This window comes from Sorex araneus, chromosome 2, assembly GCF_027595985.1.
Source record: "Sorex araneus isolate mSorAra2 chromosome 2, mSorAra2.pri, whole genome shotgun sequence".
Classification (NCBI taxonomy): domain Eukaryota; kingdom Metazoa; phylum Chordata; class Mammalia; order Eulipotyphla; family Soricidae; genus Sorex; species Sorex araneus.
In genome coordinates this window covers 12,463,567-12,485,736 of record NC_073303.1, presented here as the reverse complement: position 1 = coordinate 12,485,736, position 22,170 = coordinate 12,463,567, and the positions used below count along the sequence as shown (strand labels likewise).

At 45.4% G+C, this 22,170-nt stretch overlaps 1 protein-coding gene across 2 annotated transcripts in view; it reads right to left on the bottom strand.

Annotated features, from left to right (window-relative positions):
- CDKAL1 (CDK5 regulatory subunit associated protein 1 like 1) overlaps positions 1-22,170 on the bottom strand; it is a 658,282-nt gene that overhangs the window by 253,809 nt on the left and 382,303 nt on the right. For both annotated transcript variants that reach the window (XM_055128799.1, XM_055128800.1), the window contains exon 10: positions 10,983-11,149. In XM_055128799.1, coding sequence (XP_054984774.1) covers positions 10,983-11,149 — 167 coding nt within the window. The remainder of the gene's footprint in view (positions 1-10,982; positions 11,150-22,170) is intronic.

The window sequence follows — 22,170 nt, the reverse complement described above, 5'->3', positions numbered from 1 at the left end:
GCAGTTCTTGAAACATTTCAACCAGGAGGATCAGAGCAAATTCCAGCAGACTGGATCTTTCTGAAGTTGGGGTCCTCATCCTCCAAAGAGCCAACGAGGGGGTGGGGAGCTTGGTGGGCAAAGAAAGCACCTCAGCCCTGGGACAAAGAGGCAATCCCCAGTCCCGAGGCAGGTGCCCTGTCCCCTATGTCAGCTCTCCAGCCCTGAAATCCCAGTTTCTTTATTTGCTGGGGCCTTTCTGCATCATCCGGAAGTGAGCTTTATTCTTGTTCTTCCACTCTTAGGGAAACGGTGACCCCTTTGAAGAATAAACAGCCGTAGGTTGCCGCCTTTCATGAACAGCGTTTAAGAAGTTAACTGAATGGTAAGAGGCAAAAAGGATGAGCCTGTTTTGGGGAAAGTTCAGGATAGCATTAGACCACAACCACCACTGATCCAGCCACTTGAATTCCAAAACTGCATTAAGAAATAAACTTTATCTGATCATTTAGAAATCAGAACTGACAGGAGCCGAGAACCCCCACGAGAGGTCTCTGCAGAAAGTATTCATGGCCATACAACGGAGTTTCTAAACAAACAGTATCCTCTGTGTGGCCCAGGAACACAGAGGCAGCCAAGAGTTTCAGCAAGGGAAACTTTCACTTGAAATATAGGTAGTTTTTCCATTAAAAAAATACCTGGAACAGTAAGTGTTTTTAAAAATAAAAGTTTTGGGGGGCTGGAGCGATAGCACAGTGAGTAGGGCGTTTGCCTTGCACGTGGCCGACCCGGGTTCGGTTCCCAGCATCCCATAGGGTCCCCTGAGCACCGCCAGGAGTAATTCCTGAGTGCAGAGCCAGGAGTCTGCATCGCCAGATGTGACCCAAAAAGCTAAAATAAATAAATGAATAAATAGATAAATAATAAAATAAAAATAAAAGTTTTGGGGGCTAGACCCTACAGCGGGTATGGTGTTTTCCTGGCACATGGCCCACCCATGACTGACCCCCAGCATCCCATTTGGCCCTTCGATCACCACCAGCAGTAATTTATGTGCATGGAGCCAGAAACCCTGAGCATCACTGGGTGCCTCCTATGCCCCCCCCACAAAGATTTTAATGAAGGTATTTAAGTCTGCTAGAAGGACAAAACCAAAGTACTGTGTGCTGAGATCAATCCTATTTATGAGTTTGTTTCTTTTGTGATCCTGGGTTCTACATGTAGTCACGAGACGTCATCGCTCAGACTGAATATTACACACCGTAGAGGGGCCTACAGAGCTGGAAGCAAAAGTTCGAGGGAAGTTTGGGTCTCTTGGGTAGGAGCGGAGTAAGGGGCTGAAGGCTGGAGAACTCGGCCAGTGGAGGGCCAGGGGAAAGAGAAGCCAAGACTGATGTATGGACAGGCGCCAGCAGCTTTCTAGAAGGATCCAATGGAAGCTTTGCTGGATGCTCAGTTTGAGCTTCCCGTGAGAAGCCAGGGGACAGAGGTATGGGGTGGAGCCAGCGGCCCTACGGGTAGAAGTAACAGTGCAAGCTCGCTTCCTTGGAAAAGCAGTCCTGGGGTTTGCCACTGAGCGGGACAGCACTCCCAGCTCTCGGAGTTAGAGGTGCCCTGGAAAACTGGACCAACCTTTTATTATGACCATTTAATATTTCAATACTTGGCAAAGCTTTTCTCCTTTCATCTTGTGGAGAGGCCCAGGGTTTGGTTTCCAGTTGTGGGAGATTCCCTGACCTCCTGAATCCTGTTCACAAACGTCAGGTCAACAAGCGGAAGACAGTGACAAGCTGCAAAGATGCCTCCGGACCCCAAAGTCACCATCCAGCTAAAAATTTAACTCCAGCTGCATCACCCTGTTTACAATTTGAGAATTCCTGGCGCACGGGGTTGTATTCGTGGCAGCGAGACATCTCATACTCTACGCCGCTGATGTACCAAGAGTAGCACACCGCATTCCACGGGGTGGACGTGACATCTCGTACTCTACGCTGCTGATGTACCAAGAGTAGCACACCGCATTCCACGGGGTGGAAAGCGGAAGGCAACAGATCTCGATCAAATATATATACAAATTAGCACACAAGGTTCAACCTGTAACAACATGGTAGTAATCTCTGATGCATGGGCTTAATGACTCCGGGTTGAGACACAACAATCTTCACACACTTTCCTCCACGAAAATTTTTGTGGATTATTTTTAGCAGGTTATTCATAACAAGCAACACAAAATAAATTATCTAGGTCCTGCTTTTGGAGTAGGCTTGGGTGATGGTGGGAAAATTTGAAATAATGGTGGTGGGAAGGTGTCATGGTGGCAGTGGTGGGATTGGTGTTGGAATACTGCAGCACTGTAGCACTGTAATCCCATTATTCATCGATTTGCTGGAGTGGGCACCAGTAATGTCTCCATGGTGAGACTTGTTACTGTTTTTGGCATATCGAATGCGCCATGGGTAGCTTGCCAGGCTCTAACGTGCGGGCGGGATACTCTCAGCAGCTTGCCAGACTCTTGGAGAGGGACGGAGGAATCAAATCCAGGTCGGCCGCATGCCAGGCAAACAGTGATAAATTATTATGAACGACTTTATAAAAATAAAAATTCAAAATTCAAAAATAAAACCAGAATTCCCACAACAACAACAACAAAACAAAGCAAGGTGCTAATGAAACGGTACCATCCTGTCCCTGGGATGACATGCTGACATTTCCGAAGTTCTATGTGAATGGCAGGAACAAATGACTCTTCCTTTCTGTCTACTTGCTCAATAAACCATTAGCGGGCTCTTATCATCATCAAAAGGAAAAATATTTTCTACATAACAGCTACATCTATTTACAAATTTTTAAATTCTAAATATTAAGCCTTAAGGGAAAAGTAAAGCCCTTGTGAACGGTTGGCTTCCTCTGGGAATTCGGTACCACTTTGATAAAATATAAGCACGGCAGTTCAAGTCTGCCATTTCTTTGGAAATAGGAAGCATTTTAAAAAGTGTGCCAACAATATACTCTCAGTGTTCATAAATTAACAAGCAAAAGCCCTTTACAGATAGCTACTGTCTTCTACTAGAAGAATTTATTTTGGTAAACATATAGTTAGGTTATAATCCCAGGTCATTAACCAGAATTAAATGTACAAAAATTAAGGGCAACAAGAAACTGATTCTGCAGTGGTTGTAGTTATAGGATTTTTCAACCCCAAGCCAGAGGGAATACTTAAACTAACACCATATTAACCTCACATAACGGAAGGGAAATACAGCAAATGTGCTAAATGTAAATCTTATAAAAACATACACTGTAGGGCTGAAGAGATAGTACAGTATAGTGGGCAGGGCACTTGCTTGGCATGCGGCTGAGCCTGGTTCCATCCCCAGCACCTCATCTGGTCCCCTGAGCCCTCCAAAAAGAGATCCCTGAGCACAAAGCCAGGAGTAAGCCCGGAGAACCACCAGGTATGGCCCCCAAACAAAAACAAAATCCACTTAATTGTAATTAAAGTTGAAGTAAAATGTACTATAATACCAAATATGAGTAACAGTGTCAGTAGCACTGTAGCACTGCAGTCCCGTTGTTCATCGATTTGCTCAAGCGGGCACCAGTAACGTCTCCATTGTGAGACTTGTTACTGTTTTTGCCATGGGGAGCTTTGCCAGGCTCTGCCGTGCGGGCGAGGTACTCTCGGTAGCTTGCCGGGCTCTCCGAGAGGGACGGAGGAATCGAACCCGGGTCAGCTGCGTGCAAGGCAAACGCCCTACCCACCGTGCTATTGCTCCAGTAATAGTGCCAGTAATTTTCGAAATACTTTACAGAGTAATAGAAAAAGTAACTAATGTGACTAACAATCTGCGTAGAAAAAGACCTTTGACGTGTATTTGCACTCAAGATAAATCAATCTGTTCCATCCTGGGCTAGGCTCTGCCTGACACTTGGAAGCTTTAAGACACAGAGGAACCCGGGAGGGAGACAGAGCTACTTTATACGTTTCATCCCGTAGGGACCTCCAGGAAAGCAGAGATAAATAAATCCCACAGCCACTTTTCCTATTCCTTTACTGGTCAATAACTTTAATAGCTTTCCCCTATCAGCCAATAAAATGAAAAACAAGACAAATGGCCTGACTTTAATTTCCCCTCCTGGATCACCCACTACTGACTTCTTTGACGGGTGATTATAGAAACAAGACAAGTGGCAGCCAAGAGGCAGGATGAAAAAGAAGGGTGCTACGGGCCTCGGTAATCTGCAAGCCCAATTATTATAGGATAGCTCATTTGCTTGAGGTAATCCTCAAAACATCGCTATATGGTCCCAGCAAAGCCGGTAAAGAAAGAGCATCCCTCAGACACATGTTTCTCCAACAAGCAAGCATCTTCTATAGAAGGATGACTCAGTCATGAGAGATGCACTTGACAGTTATCCACAAACGTCCAAGAGTGGATGCATAGCACAGAGAGGAAGATGCTTCAACATGTAAGTCATGGAGTCAAGACACGGGCAAGTGAAGAGTTAGCACCTCATTCACTCCACATTCATTATGGCATGTGAGGGTAGGGAATGAAAGGCAAAGAGGAAGGAGGGCCTCCCCTGATAGCTCTCACTGGTTTTGTTGAATTTATATGTAAACAAGTAATTGTTGTACATCCCTATGAATGCAACCAACAGAGACTTGTTGGACAGAATCTGTGCAAGCAAGCGTGGAAGAAACTGGGCAGCATCCACGCAGACCTCGTGGAAGACTTGGGAGAGCAGAGACGCTTCAGAGGGAGACGAGATCAGAAATCCGATTAGCCGCTACAGCTGTGTGATTTGGGCAATCATTATTTGCTCTGTTCTTCTCATCACCTGCAAACATTTTCTCTGTAAAACTTACTTTCTCAGTCAATCAAAGACCATGATCCACAGAGCTAGTCTGTCATAAGGAGGGGGAAAAAATAACAAGGCAACCAACGAGATTTCTTAAAAACTTTAAGCACTCAAAAATATGATACCGCTTAGTAGTGGTATTGGTATTATTATCATGCACCCCTGACAAAAAATTAGAGTGGTTTCTCAGGGGTGGTTGGCGGAGGACTTGCAGCATACTCACAGCCTCATCACAACTTTCAGCATTCGTGTGTGTTAGACCGAATTCATATCAGGACTTGAACTACCCACCACTAAGAGGGCAGAACTAAGATATGCTGTTCCAAGAGTAATTAAACTCACAGACCGCTTCATTTTCTGAAAGGCAGTCTTCATTGCGATGGAATATTCCATCCGAGTTATTATTACATTAGCGATACCAACAGGAAAGCAAATACACGGGGAAAACATCTCATTTGCCGGCAGTGGATTCGTCAACATTTAGAGCAGCAAATATCAGTGTATCTGTTTAACACCTTCTTGCCAACTATCACAACATGGTAAACAGGAAAAGGGGAAAGTACAGTGAAAATGTGAGTATGAAATGGCCAGTTACTAAAGCAGGCTTGGGCTTTGCCATAGGTTAGTGGCAAATCACCTGACTTGTAAGCATAAGGCCGGGAGTTTGATCCCAGGGCCGCCCCACATATGTCTACTGAGATTCCTATCCTAAGAGTACTATACTTAGGATTCCTAGTGCCACAATGAAGTGTGCAAGCATGTGTGTGCAAGGATCACAACCAAGGGCACAAGCCCCGCAAATCACATGTGTGCAAACACTGGACAGAGCAACAACAATAACATAAGGGCAGAAAAGGGGAATTTCTGATGCAAGAATTTAGTATCACCTGAGCTCAAAATTATGTTTCTTCATTTCAATGATTCTTTTTCCAGTACACGTATGTATATATGTATGCAAGTTATTTGTCAGTTATAGCATCATTCATTTAAAGTGAATCCAATTTTTTTTTTTGAAGGAGATGGTGAGTTAAAAATAGGGTTTACAGATGTTCTAATCAGACACTCGACTACTTGCCTGCCAGTTAGGCATAAAGAATTCTCCTGCCCCTCCTGTTCTTCACGACACATTAATCAATATCTACTAGATGAGGTGCTGGCAATAATTGAAGTTGTTTGATGAAACCTAAAGGTTGCATATGATGTGAGGGCAATATGCATCTTTGACGAGGGAGATTTAAGAAGGTGCATTCATAAACAGATCTATTTTCCCACATCAGAGTTAAAAATAAGAAAGGAAGCAGTGGGTTTTCCATTAAGTGGTTTCCCCTTGAAACTGCTGAGTTTAAAAAAATAAATGAAGCTGGTGAAGGAGTTTTCTAACATGTCTCCTGAGTCAGGTGGAGGTGCGGTGAAGGGAGAGGAAGGCAGACAGCCTGGAGAAGTGATCTGGAATGACGGCCTGGCATAGGAAGCAGCTTCCAGAACAAGAGGGTCGAGTTCTACCAGCGATTCTCAGGAAACCCCCGCTCTGAGGACATGGGGACATGAACGCCCCAGATTGAGTTATTCTAAGAGTGGGTCCGTAGACATAGAATGATGGCAGTCATTTGTGGAATATAAAGTAACAGTATGAGACTAACACCCAAGGACAGTAGAGACAGGGTCAGGAGGATGGCTCCACGGTTTGGAAGCCTGCCTCATTTGTTGGGGGAAAGGGCAGTAGGGACAGAGAAGGGGCCACAAAGTCAATGACGGTGGGAGGGATGGGAGATGTGTGCAGAAAGCAGATAAAGGACCAAACGTGATGGCCTCTCAGTATCTATATTGCAAACCATAATGGCCCAAAGTAGAGAGAAAGTAGTAAGGAAGGGGTCTGCCACACAGGCAGGGGATGGGTGGGGTGGAAGTGGCAGGAGGGATACTGGGGACATGTGTGGTGGACAATGTGCACTGGTAGAGGGATGGGTATTCTACCATTGTATGACTGAAACTCAATCATGAAAGACTTGTAACAGTATCTCATGGTGTCACTGTCACTGTCATCCCATTGCTCATTGATTTGTTCGAGCGGGCACCAGCAACGTCTCTCATTGAGAGACTTAGTGTTACTGTTTTTGGCATATCCAATACGCCTGGGTAGCTTGCCGGGCTCTCCGAGAGGGGCGGAGGAATTGAACTCGTGTCAGCCGCGTGAAAGGCAAACACCCAACCACTGTGCTATTGTTTCTGTAGTGTAGTGGTTATCTCATGGTGATTCAATAATTAAAAAAAAAAAAGAGTGGGTCCTTTTTATCACTACAGTTTTGTTTTCTATTAATGATGATATTTTTTTTTTTTGCCTTTTTGGGTCACACCCCATGATGCTCAGGAGTTATCCTGGCTCTGCACTCAGGAATTACTGCTCGGGGGACCATATAGAATGTCAGGGATCGAACCTGGGTCAGCCACATGCAAGACAAACGCCCTCCCAAAGGACTACCACTCCAGCCTCAATGATGATATATATATATTTTTTAAATCCACCTCTCATTCATCAGTACTGGGTTTGTTTTTTCTGTTTCTTTTTTCCTAGTTTTACTACTTTGTTTTTGGAGACCACACATGGCTGTGCTCAAGGACCACTCCTGGTGGGCTCAAGGAACTGGGGGATGGAACCAGGGTCAGTCATGTGCAAGGCAAGCGCCTTTCCCGCTGTCCTAAGACTGATGCCTCCTCTTCTCTGGTTTTGTTTATTTTTATCCTCTTCTCGGGGTAAACTGTCTTTAGCTCTCTTTCAGTGAGTCAAGCAATTCCTACGGCATAGTCTGAAATGGTGAGACAGCGACGGGAAACAGAATGTTTTGGGTCTGAGGTCCAGCAGTTTAGGTCCCACTTTTTTTTGCGGGGAGGGGGGATCTCTTTGGGTCAGACCTCGTGATGCTCAGTGGTCACTCCTGGCTCTGCACTCAGGAATTACTCAGGTGCTCAGGGGACCCTATGGGATGCCAGGGATCGAAACTGGGTCGGCCGCATGCAAGGCAAACGCCTACCCGCTCTACTAGTGCTCCACTGGGGTTCCTCTCTTAATGCCCGTTTCCCCCTTTGCTTAATGCCCTGGGGAGACAGGGAAGCTTCCGGGGGTTAGTATTCTTTGGGGTGACAGAGGGAAGCTGGGGAAGCACCCCACACTCCAGGCTCGCCAGTCTGCTGGGCCCCCAGGGAAAGACAGACCCCCCCGCCCCCGCCCAACCACCACCAAAGAACAGGTCAGAAGCCATGGAGCCACGGCACGGGTCTGCTCCATTCTGTCTTTCCGCAGCCACTGTGTTCTCCTCTGTGTTCTGCAACACTAACCACTCTCCCCACCGGCCAAGTGCTTCCGAAAGCCTGGCTCTCTTGGGGGCCAGTTAGCACCTTTGACTCGAATTTTCGTATTTCGTTGTCATCCTTCACTCCTGGGCAAAATGCTAAGACTCTCGGGGCTCAAAACTCAAAACTGAGACCTCACAATTTAATTTACTCTTTTCCTTCTTAGTAAAGGAATCCACTCAGGGATTGGGCCATGACTCAGACATGGTGATGAAAGGTCTTGGCTTTAGGACGACAGTGAAGAGAAGGGCAATGGTGTGTTTTACAGCAAGAGTTTTAAAAGGTCGTGTCCCAGCCAAACTTGTCATGGCTTAAACGGCGATCCATGAACTAAACAAATATTTGGTGTTTTTCAGGTAAAGTATAAAGCTATACTTAGCATCTCCCGTTGATTTGCACAAACAGCTATTCAGAAATCAACTACACCTTCGGGGTGAACATTAGGATTTGCTGTAAATATAGCATTCGTTTCTGCAATCTTGCATTTGATTAAAATGCTAAATTTAACTCTAAGTGGTATTTGGTTAGTCCTTTCTGAGCCCAAATGAGCTCCACCTCCAGCCCCCTGTGCTAACTATCCAAAGATCTCTTGAGCCGAACAACCATGGGCCAGTTGATTACCCTATTGGCTAATGATATATCGGTCAATTCATTTTCCTACCCACCACACATCTAGCACAGCTGCTGGCCTGAACAAGATAAGCCTTAGATTTACTGCCAACACAGCAAGACTCCCACTGGTCCAGCCACACGTGATTTTACAGAGCATCACTTGCATCGTCAAGTTTTGCAGCAAAGCACTACGCAAATACTGACATGTCTATACACATCGATAACAGTTTTAAAAAAGCAAGTCATAATTGCCCTACATTATCCAAGGTATCAAAGTTGACATGTAAATCTTATGCCTTGACTAAAAGAAGCTGGCAAAATAAATAGATAAGTAAATAAATGTGAGCTGCAAAATTGAAATTGCTACATTTCCTCATTCGATATTTATAATTAGCAATCAAATTTCTATCAACTCTGTTTTCGGAAATTCTCAAACCTGTTGCTGGTATCAGGGAGGTCCCAAGTCAAATCAACAGGGAAAAAAAACAATCTTCTAAGACTTTAAATCTGAATTTGAATATATGCAGTTAACTTCAGCAACAAGTTCCGGCTTGGTTTTAGATTTGCAGAATGTTACTCGTTTCAGTAAACTAAGACAAAGACCTGATTTCAATTAAAAATCTAAGGGACTTGTGGGTCTACTTTGCACATTATTCTCAGTAGATTTCCACTTTATAATGATGAACTTAGTAGAATATTTTTTATTTTATATCGTTCTCAGAACACCAAATATCAGCCTAGCGGCATGAATGCTGGCCGACTTCGACCATAAGTGTGGAAAGGTCGGACTGCAGCTGAATCTCACGAAGACAATGTTCATGAGAAACGGACTAGTTCCTGATACTCCATTTGCCCTCAATGGAATGAACATCTCTGACTGCAGTGGCTACGTGTACCTAGGTCGAGAACTCAACATGACAAACGACCTGGCACCGGAACTGCGCAGGAGGAAGAGATCAGCGTGGACCGCCCTCAAGAGTGTCGAGGAAGTGGTTAAGAGGACAAAGAACCTCTGGCTCTGGGCACATCTTTTCAACTCCACCATTCTTCCTTCACTAACATACACCCTGGGCCCTACGAAAACAGGATGAGAACGCTATTTGGGTATCCCAAAGAGGAATCTAAAGAGCTATGCTTGGAGTATTACGTTCCACTCAAGTGAGAGAAGGAATTCGGGGTTCCGACCTCCGTCGACAATTAAGAATCAGGGACGCTGACTCGTTTGCCAAGGCATCAAAAATCAGATGAGCCGGACACATAAAGCGATTTAGAAATGACCGCTGGACTAGAGCTGTTACTGACTGGATTCCACAGGACATCAAAAGTCCACGTGACTGCCCACCTCCGAGATGGTCAGACTTCTTTGTCAAGACCCTGAATGAATGGTTTGAGGCTCTTAGTGTTCCTGCAGCGAGCAGACGCCATTGGGCTACACTAGCATGCGACAGGGATGAATGGAGACATTACTGTCACCCGCTCAAACAAATCAACGAACAATGGGATGACAAGTGATACAAGTAACAGCCCAGGACCCCAGTATGAACATGTTCATCTGAATGGTGCTCCTTTGCCTGTATTCTATGCCTTTAATTATTGAAGTCTTGACCCTCGGTGTCATTGTCGGACAAGTACCCCGGCTTGGTGGGACGAACAGAAGTGAAACTAGGGATCTGGTGTCATCACATCTTCCTTTTAAGACTTGTAATTGTGAGAGGACAGAAGACCTTCAAACCCTACGGCTCTTGGATTTCCACTTCACCTCTTCCTGTCTCTAGGTAAAGAAATCCTTTTAGGATGCATGCCCACACCCAGGCACCCTGACTTCCTGACAAGGTGAACGGGAGTTCAAATCAGGCGAGGTTCACGGCAGGCTGCCAAGTGATGCAACGTGTTATTAGCAGCCACAACCAGACAAACTTCGAGGGCCTGGGGCCCCGTTCTGCGGCGGGAAATGAAAGGGCAGCAACAGAGAAACCGAGACCGGCCGCGTGTCCTGGGAAATCGAGGCGGCAGGAGGAGTTAACGGCGGGGAAACACAGACAAGAGGTGCGGGTGGATACGAAAGGGGAGCGGAGGCGGTCATCTCACTCTTGGGGACGTGCCACCACAGCACCTAGCATCGCGGGCTTGGAAGGGGCTGCCACGCTGTCGGGGTGGGGGCCCGGGGTGTCTGGGCTTACCTCCAGGTGCTCTAGGATATAGGGTGGGTTTGTCATGCCCAGCCTGAGCATCGCTCCCTCTGGGATCACTTCGACCAGCTTCCAGAGCAGCGCGGGGAGACTGCTGCCGATATCTCTGCCGTAGGCCCCCGTGTCTTCGCTGGTCAGCCATATCTCACAAACGCCCTCTGTGAATCAAAGGAGATAATTAACCAATCGGCAGTGCTATTTCCTGCCTCATCCAGCTAGCTGTTCACTCTGGGCAATGCAGTTATTTCTCGACCCCTTTATGCAGGCAATCTGGGTATTATCCAACGGCAGAGAGAAAGCGGCTCATCCCTCAGTGGTGCTGGGTGATTAGGTTCATTTTATGGACAGCAGAGAGGTAGCACAATGCAAGTTACCCGTGTGTCTCATAGAGTGATTAGCGTTCACAGTCAATCAGGTCAACGGGACTTCTGCCCAACGACTATGATCAAGGCGACGCCTTCAGTCCCATCACGGAGAACACCTCGTTCACTGTAAACCATCGGCCCTGGAACTGAAGTGCTCATCTGCAGGATAGTCCCGTCCACAGTTACCTCATTCATCAGGCTGTCATCAACCCACAGGAAAATGTCAAGTCTGGTTAAGGTTTAGCTCGCAATTATTCATGGCAGGGACTCATTTTCCCTAAGTGTTCTAATATTGCCTTTATTCAATTAAAAACAAGGGTTCACCACATTGCTACAGTCAGTAAGGCCGGATGCCGTGGAAAGGAAGTATTTGTGTTGGAAAACGTGCTTGCTAATCGTGAGGCCCGAGGAAAAAGCATGCATGTTCGGTTCTTCCTATTGTTAGGACAAACGATTCTGACTTCAGAGGATTAGAACCAAGGAAAATTATTCTCCCAGAATTCCAAAGGAAATCTGGCTGAATCCTTTCGTATGATTTAAGATGAAACCCATTAAGTGCCCCCCAGGTTTTCAGGGCACCTGGGATGGTTCCATGAAAGGATGCCGTCTACAAGGCCGTCTGATTCAAGGCTCAAGCGCTGAGATGGGGGCTATGAATTCTGTTCTTGCTGGGGTGCTCTGTCCCTTCTGAAGAAGCCCCCGGCACACAGAGGCGGGGACGAGGAGCAGAACTGGAGGTCTCCATTTCTGGAGTCTTAAAATGACCATTGGAAATGTCTTTTATTGACAGAAGAGGAGGGGAAAAAAAGTCAGAAATAATGGAAATAGCTCAAGTCAAGAGGAAATGACTTGGAGGTCAGCAGGAACTTGAATCTGGAGAAGAAAGAAGCAGAGGCCAGGGAGGTCCGCCTCTGCCTTGTACAGGGCAAGTTCAAACCCTAGCAGGCCTGGTCTCCTGAGCACTGCCCAGGACAGCCTGGGGACTCCCGAGCACTGTAGCATAGGGACTGGGCAGCACCTACATCCTCAGGGGCTGCTTGCACGGACCCAGCAGGCTGGTCTGCCAAGAATCACCAGGAGGACCCCGGGGTCTCCTGAGCAGCTCCTGGGAGACATCCCCCCACCTCCCCCTCCACACACACCCTCAAAGGGGAATAAAGAAACAAAAAGCAAAGATTCTCACTCTCAAGAGGGCTAAGATTCATAATAAACTAATATCTTTAACCACTATTCTTTTTTTTAGTCTTTAAAAAAATAAGAAGGGGCTGGAGCAATAGCATAGCGGGTAGGGCGTTTGCCTTGCACGCGGCTGACCCGGGTTCGATTCCCAGCATCCCATATGGTCCCCTGAGCATTGCCAGGAGTAATTCCTGAGTGCGAAGCCAGGAGGTAACCCCTGTGCATTGCCAGGTGTAACCCAAAAAGAAAAACAAAAAAAAAAAAGAAGAAGTACTAAAAAAATGATGGTAGGAGGGATCCCTGGGATAGCAGATGCGTGTTGGAAGTAGACTATGGACCAAACATGATGGCTGCTTAGATACCTGTATTGCAAAAGGACAGAGAAAGGAAGAGGGAATGTGTCTGCCATGGCGAGGGGGTGGGAGGGAGGAAGGCGGCGGGAGGGATACTAGGAACATTGGTGGTGGAGAATGGGCACTGGTGGAAGGATGGGTACTTGAACTTTGTTTGACTGGAATGCAATCCTGAAAGTTTATAAGTCTGTAACTGTATCTCACGGTGATTCATTAAAATAAAAAAAAATCACTTTATCACTGTCATCCCGTTGCTCATCGATCTGCTCGAGCAGGCACCAGTAAGGTCTCCATTATGAGACTTGTTACTGCTTTTGGCATATCAAATACGCCACGGGTAGCTTGCTAAGCTCTGCCATGCGGGTGAGATACTCTCGGTAGCTTGCCGGGCTCTCTGAGAGGGGCAGAGGAATCGAACCCAGGTCAGCTGCGTGCAAGGCAAAAACGTCCTACCTGCTGGGCTATCGCTCCAGCCCAACCCCAAAAGCAAAACAAAACAAACAAACAAAAAAGCAAATTTCAAACCAAGTTCTGTGATGATGCTTTTGAAACACCAAAGAAAGAAAGGCATCTTCATTTTTCAAACGGTTAAGTTGCAAATGCCATAGCCGCATTTATAGTATTATTACTCTTCTTCAAGGCACAGACTGCCCTTGCCTTGGACACATTTGCTTGTGGCATGACCAGGTCTATAAAATAAATATAATTTTTTTTAAAAAAAAAGAGGGCCAGAAAGATAGCTCAGAGGGTAGTGTACTTGCCTTGCCTGGGGCGATCTGGGCTCAATCCCTGGACTAAATCCCATATGGTCCCATACGGTCAATCCGATATGGTTCCCAAAGCCTGCCAGGGGTGATCCCAGAGCACAGGGTCAGGAGTGACTCCTGAACACTACTGGGAGTGATCCCAAAACAAAACAAACAATAAAACATTATAAAAAAATAAAAACGAGTCTACTCAAATAAAAACCTCTTCACATTCCCCCCATTATCTGAGACTCCATCTTCTCATCCCTACACACAGGAAAGAGAAAAAACCAAGGAAAAAAAGAACATTTACTTTGGCCACAGGAAAGAACCAATGACTTGAGGGAAGACAAAAAAACAGGAGATACCAAAAACTAGAATCACTGAAAGAATTAGAGGTGTCTTTAGTACTTGTAAGTTAGCGGTGCTATTATATAGAGGATCTCTTCATTTAAATATGTAGCTCCCCAAATTGATAAACCATTCTTTAATTTTGATCTTTAATACTTTTATTATCAAAATAAGTCATCAGACATGATAATCAGACTATAGTCTTATAATTTTATAAATATGTTCAGTTCATGGAGTAAGTAAATGTCTATTTTAAAAGCTCAGCCTTGATCGACGGTGTAGCATCATGATTTTCATATTATAATATGTGCTATTAAACACTAAATTCATACACTTTAAAAAAAAATCTTATCACAAAAATCCACTCCAGGAAAAGAGATGGCTAAGTAACAACATAAATGGATTTTAAAACACTCTAAAAGAGGTTATAAAAACAGGACATTATCCATGATTTTCCAGTTACTGGCATTTGAGCAACACAATATGAATATTTTTAAATGAACAGAATAATTTTAATTTATAATTTTTCCATCCAAATGGTTCCACATTCCGCCTTATGTAGAGAGAGTGAGTTCCTGGAACGGTGCCTTGCTGTTGCTAGATGAATACAGGAGGGGAAAATCACTCTGACTCGGAATAGAAATAACATCCCCTGTCGAAACCATAACCGGCTCCATCTGAGCTGCATAGGTGGGGACCAATGGCCCCCTGGTGGGCTGAAACTTCAAATTAAATCACAGAAAGAGGAAGCAGCTGTAACACTAAATCAGCAGCAACAGGAATAACGGTCTTGACGTCTCCAAGATCAAGGCTGCTGAAATGTTCTGTAGCACAGCAATCTGCTTTCAAACCCGGGGAACGAGAGGGCGCCACGTGACTCCCCCCTCCCGGAGGAGACGTTGGCCTTTGCCCCTTCAATCCCCAAATCTGTTGAAGATGATACAGCTCTTCAGTGACATGGCCAAGTTCAGGCCTTCCGGGTTCTGTTTCAAGCTCCTACTTCAGAGTCCAGTTCGATTTCCACCTGTTAAATGAGAGCTGCCCGCCCCTCCGCACCACCAATCATCGGGCTCCAAGAAATCACTTCACCCTCGAGCGGAAGCCAAAGACGGGCTCCCCGACTCTCTACCCCGGGAAGCCCCATCATCACCAGCTCTCGGGCCAGCTGGCTGATGAACTCGCCGGGGAAACCGAAGGCCACTGTTGGTCATCACTCGGGGACACTGGCATGCCGGTGGGCTTCTGTTGCCACAGCTGACCGGCTCCCCAGCTGCAGAGAAGAGCTGGCCCAAGCAGCTTCACTCCCTAAGGGTTTCCATCCTGAGCTGTAGCCCACGGCAAATTTATTTCTTTATCTGCCTGTCTAACATTTATCAGGGGCTGGAAAGAGATGGCAGCCCAAAGGGCAGGAACAGATGCGCGAACCCTAGATTTGATCCCTAGCACGGCACGGTGCCTCGAGTGGCCCTGGGTGTAGCTCTACCCATTTTTATTTATTTATTTTTTATTTGCCTTTTGGGTGATACAGAGGAGTTATTCCTGGCTCTGCACTCAAGAATTATTCCTGGCGATGCTCGGGGGATGATATGGGATGCTGGGAATCGAACCTGGGTTGGCCACATGCAAGGGAAATGTCCTACCTGCTGTGCTATCACTCCAGCCCCTTATTTTCTTTTTAATTTTATTTTTTTTTCTTTTTGGGTCACACTCTGTGATACACAGGGGTTACTCTTGGCTCTGCACTCAGGAATTACTCCTGGCAGTGCTTGGGGACCATATGGGGTGCTGGGAATCAAATCCAGGTCAGCTGCATGCAAGGCAAATGCCCTACCTGCTGTGCTATTGCTCCAGCCCCTCATTAATTTTTTTAAGGAAGTTTACCACATCCATCTCTAGCATGAGCCCCGCATCTGTTGCAGCTCATCACATAGATGGATTCGTCATTAGGCTGCTGTGATCTAAGATTAACTATTACCTAGGAGCTAGCAGAGGGAAGACGCTGGCAGGCCAGCTGGGAGTCTCAGTTCTGGCTCTCCTGGAGGAGTGGGTTAGCACGGGCTGAGAGAGCAAAGTGAAAGACAAAACTGGATTGGCTCAAAGAGGCTGTGATATTAGCCCCAGTGAGACAGGCTGGGTCTGGGAAAACAAAGATGAAAAAGATAAGCAAGATCGAAGTACCAAGATTAGAGAAGTGAATGCAGGAGTAGAGGGGGGAAGGAAGGAAGGAAGGGAGGAAGGAAGGAAGGGAGGAAGGAAGGAAGGAAGGAAGGAAGGAAGGAAGGAAGGAAGGAAGGAAGGAAGGAAGGAAGGAAGGAAGGAAGGGAGGGAGGGAGGGAGGGAGGGAGGGAGGGAGGGAGGGAGAAGATAGAGAGAAAAAGAAATCAGTTTTACTTAAACAATGTAAGGAAAAGTTTTTGCTATTCCTAAGACGGTTCATCTATCTGACTTGATCAATTTCTAAAATTGTTCCCGTCTATTCAGCCTCTCTAATGAACAGGCCCATCATATCCTTTATCATTCTTTTGCTGTGCAAATTTTGGTACAAAAAAAAGCAAAAGAACTAAATAAAACACATCTTACACGGGAAAAACGAGCAAAAAAGTTCAGTTCTTAGAATCCATTATTATTTCCCCCAAGTCGTTACAGAGGAGCATGTAGGTGAAACACGTAGTATCCCCCGTCCCCGAATCCGAACGGAGAACAACCCTAATGCTTGGACTCTGATCTCTGCTCCACAGTTATCTGAGTTGACAGAGGACAGAAAAGTAGAAGATGTAAAAGGTTAATAATAAAAGAAAGCTAATCTCCTCAATAAAGTAGTCGTACAAAAGAGAAAATTCTGGGGGAAACAAAAAAAGACTTTTCAAAGCTCAGTTTTAAAAGACTGTGACTATCACTATCGCTTTTCCTCTACATGAGCTGCATTGTAATAAATTAACGTATGGGTGAAGATTGATCTCACCTGGCCAAAGAAATGAAATATTGCCCTTGCAGCCCTCGCTATATTATTGGGAATATTTTTCACCATAATAGGTTGCTTCAATTATTCTGAGTGACATCTCTAAAAATAAGGATTAGAAAATATAAAAACTGCAAACAATGATTAATGGAATCCACAGTTAAAGAATTCTAGATGGCAAGAAGAAAATCTACATCACCTTGAAATGGAATAAATATATATTTGTATATAAAAGCGATAGAAGAAGGACCACCACTTAGCTGTGAGGATACTCCTTTAAGAATCCCTAGAATTTCTTTGGGCCCACTTAACCCTACCAACTCTCCATGACTTAAGACATGAGTGACAATTTTTATTAAAGACAGCACCGCATCTGCTACCACCAGGATGCAGCTGAAAGATGGTATTCTATGTGAGCAAAGACAGAGAAAGGGAAACAAGACAAATACTCTTTGATATCAAGTATGGAATCCAAAACAAAGCCCAGATCAAATGGAGAGGAGGGCAGGGAACTGAAGGAAGGTGATCAGAGGGAGAAAGTGCCAGTTGTAAGAGCAGGCAGGGACAAGGGGACATCAGCCTCAAGACACATGGGACAGTGGTTCTGACTAAATCCTCACAGCAAGTCCTCATCTACAGGGATATCACTTTCCTTTTGTCTTTTCTCCTTTAATTTCTTTCCATTAAATCTATACAAGACAATAATACATGTGAGCTGAATGATGGTTTAACGGCACATAAACCAACTAAGCCATCGTGCAAACTCAGTGGCGTAAGTGGATGATTTCTCAGTAAGATCGGGATGGGGAAGCAACCGGACAAATCCCAGCTGGGTGATCTTCCATACAGAACGGTATGTTGTCTTAAAAACACAGTAAGCCACCCTGAGGACAGCCATTAATTAGCTCCTTCTTCAGCGATGCCACGTTTATACCGCTTTGGCAAACTTCTATGATGTGACATAAAGGTCTTGCCCTCTATTTTAAACAATGTTAAACAGTAAAAGTTTCCAGGCTCGGACCATGAGTACCCATAAGATCCTTCACCTAAACTTAGGAATGATGTTGGCCACCAGCTGGGAACATTCTCTTTCTTCACATCCACGTGGAAATGCAGGTCTTGGAGTCATTTGAGAGCGAGTTACAGACACAATAATACTTCAGTTTGACTCTATCAGCGTTTATCGTGTAAAAGTAAGAACACTCCCCCTTCCCCCCAAATCACAATGCAATGACCGCTGTTAACCAACAAAGCCCAACACTTTTTACTGTAGCTAAAGGCAGTGACGTGTAGTTGCATGGACAAGTCATTCGGCCTCCATGCTCTGGCACATGCTACTCAGTATAAAACCCCTTCTGTTCCTATATGTTCCTGGCTATTCTAATTAAATGTTCCCAAGAAACTTGTGGACTGCTGGGGTGAAGAAAAAATCTGACTGATACATCTCTGGTGAAGATCTATGAATGTGCATAGCACAAAGTAAATATGCAGGACATTGTCTGTGTATACAAAGAAGGTTATATGTGTGCACACAACACTCCACACGCAGTGGATAAGGAGTGTCCGAGATTTCCATACTAGGTAAAAACAAATGCCACAAGGAGATTTCACTGGACAATATGAAAATGAAGCTTGTATGTTCCAAAGTCTCTTATGTCTGACAAGGCGCATGGTGTCACCACCCTATAGTGACCATCAGACTGCACCAGTGAATACGAATCATCTCTACACTTACGGGCGAGACTTTCCATTTACAGAAGTTCAGGCAAGAAACAAACTCTAAAAACGACCACTTTTATTACCTTAGCCAGATTACCAAAGAGGTGCTTTGGTATTTTCCAGTGCTTCCTGACACCTGCGATACGCACAAAAAGAAGTTGTTGGCAGAAACTGATAATGTTACTAAACAACAACAACATCAACATCTGGGAACATTTCTTTTCATACTTCACCAAGAATTTGGTGATAAGGGAAAGCTAAAACACATGAAATGCCATGGAAGAATGACACACGATTTGAAAACATCCGACTCCCTAGTCTCCAGACTCAGCAGAAAGCAACGATGAGGTTGATTCAGTTCAGCCACTTAATGCCACAGTGCCTTCCTTCCACGGATGGAGCCTATAACACCTCTAGAAAGGAGAGACACAGGAGGACTCTGAACGGACTCTCTGGGTTTTCAGCAGATGTGGAAGATATTTTGCTCCGGAAAACATCAAACCAGTTTCAGAGGCTGTGCCATAATCCTAAACTCTTTAGAATGATTGCTATTAGCTAATCGCGGTAATGGACAGGAATTGATCTAGATTCCAAACTCACTTTCAGAGATGCTGAGTGATTCAGAGTCGAGGCGAGCAAAATTAGAGAGTTAAGGGCTTTGCATTCTTTGGGCCATACAATTCCACAGAAGGATGAAGAACAGACGGGAGTGACATTTTTAAATGAGAGAATATTTTTATGACTGACGCTCTGATGCTGAAACAATTTCTCACATGGGAAGTTCATCAAAGCCACAGTTGGGTACAACCTGAAGTTCAGCAGTTACCACTAACTTGTCTTTTGCATATGAACACAATACTTATAAAAAAAATCTCGGGATTTAAAGCACAAACAGAGTTTTCTATTTTCTGCTGTACTCTTTTAGTTTGTGTGAAGGTATAGATCACCCGTATATTTCAGCTATACGAGCACAGATATAACAGCTGGCAGGGTTAGGAGAATGGGTGGAAGTAGTCAGAAGAGAGCTGTCATACTCCATAGCAAGTAGATCATGAGTGAGTGGCATCAAGGCCTTTTGTAAGAGTCATTGCTTAGAGGAGACCCAAGTTAAAGAATAGCACTATAGCACTGTTGTCCCATTGCTCATCAATTTGCTCAAGCTGACACCAGTAACGTCTCCATTGTGAGACTTGTTGTTACTGTTTTCGGCATATTGAATACGCCACAGGGAGCTTGCCAGGCTCTGCCGTACGGGCGGGACACTCTCGGTAGTTTGTCAGGCTCTTCAGGAGGGATGGAGGAATCGAACCTGGGTTGGCCACATGCAAGGCAAACGCCCTACCCGCTGTGCTATCGCTCCAGCCCAAGTCAAAGAATATCCACAATAATTACAGAGCATTAAATGTCACTGGTATCAAGAGGTGGGTGGAGGAAGGGACTCCGGATCTATTGGTGGCGTAGAGGTTAGGTATCTGAACATTTCCAGCCCCCAGAGCTAACAGCACCATTATCAGGAGACCCAAACTAAGACAGTTACACTTAAAAATAAGCCTGTGAAGGAGAGAGACTGGGTGGGGTGGAAGGGGACCTGGGGACAATGGTGGGGGGAGCCCGGGGGGTGGAGTTTCCTTCACTAACTAGTGCCTGTATGCCTGAAACTCGACTGTGAATAACTCTGTATATCATAGTGCCTTAAGTAAAAAAAATAAAATAAAACTTAAAAAAGTTGAGGAGGTGATATTCCCTTAAGAAAATGTACCAATGGCCAAAACGCATATGAAAAATGTTTGTGGAGGGTGGGGGAGGCTGGGGGGGTGGAATGGGCTGACCCTGAGTGGCAGGGGGCCGACTCTGATGGAGAGTGTGGCTTTCGAAGGCGGTGTGCGCGAAACCCTCTCATTAACAGTGTCGTAAATCACAGGGCCTCGAATGAAATAAAAAAAAAATACCATATACACTCCACTTATTGGAGTATGGATAAAGTGAATTATAGCATTTCTCTTTAATGCAAGGGCATCATAATATGCCTTCTGGGTGCATGGGTGGGGAGGGGAACAGTCTCTGTCATAAGAAAATAAGAAAATGAAGTTCACGAATTGAAGACAATCTGTAGGAAATGGGCATTGATCCCTTTTTTGTCAAGGTGTTACCCAGAGTAACTTCACAAATATGAACCTCCCGAGACCTTTATGACAACAGCCGTTGGAAATGGTCCCTCTGGGCAAGAACCGCGTGTTGACAGCAGGTAAAGGGGCAGACAGGATCACCTTTCAGCATCTGTATCACAAACCATAAGGCCCAAAGTGAGAGAGAGAGAGATTCAGAGAGAGAGGGAAGAAAGGTGCCTGCCATAGGAAGTAGGCGGGGGTGGGAGGGAAACTGGGGACACTGGTGCTGGGAAATGACACTGGCGGAGAAATGGGTGTTGGAACATTGCGTGACTGGAAGGGAATCATGAACAGCTTTGTAACGCTCTGTCTCAAGGTGATTCGATAAAAGAAAAAAATGCAGTACGATAAAATAAAAATGTTAGCTTCCCAAGAGCCAGAGACCGGCCCACAGGACAAACAGAAAGCCGGTCAGGGGCAGGGCTGTCTCCCCAGAAGCACACCAGGTGGGCGGGACTAGTCAATTCTAGCTCCAGCCTTAGGCAGCAGTGGAGGATGCTGGGATTTTAAAAGGCTGAGCTTTGAGTGGGGGCCTGTGTGCAAACTCCTGCTCCCACCTCAGGCCATGCCTCTAGAAATGCGCCCGTCACACGAGCCAAGGAATCTTAGCCCAGCCTCACACCACACAGTCCTCTCACCCCAGAGCTTCAAGGGATGGGTCCATCTGGCCCCTGCCACTGGGGATGGGCTTTAAGGATCCACATACGGGGACCCTCGGTCACGCTACCCTACCGCAGTGCACATGGACAGGAAGAAATCCAATGAATAACCAGCCGGGCTTCCAGTAAAAAACTTTCCCAACGAACAAAGAACCGAGACGGCAGGAGTCGCTACCGGCCACAGCGTCGCCATAAGTGACACTAAGAGCTATTTTACTACAAAGGGCCCTCAAATGACACAATATGCAAATTACCTTTATGCAAGAAATCTACCAAAGCATCGAAGACTTGGAGTGCTTTAAAATATTCACCCAACTGGGATGATTTCAGATTAAAGAAAATAAGGGCTGCGTAATTATATACACTTACCTTGACAAATAGAAAGCAATCTGTGATTAGAACATAGCAATTAGTTACAAAATGCTTCACATGGATTTAATTACCCATCAGTCTACATGTAGCTTAATTACTTTTATCTCATTGCATCAGTAAAAGATTTCTGCCTGAGGCAACTGCCAGTCATATATTTATAAGGCTTCTAGACTTTACAGTGAATACATTATAATATGCAGGCAAAAGTGCGAAAATTCCGAATGCCGGGGCACTCTTCATTTGGAGATTCTGTGTTTCCTGCTCAGACATATCTCATCACTTTCTTTGACTCAGCTTCTACAGTGACA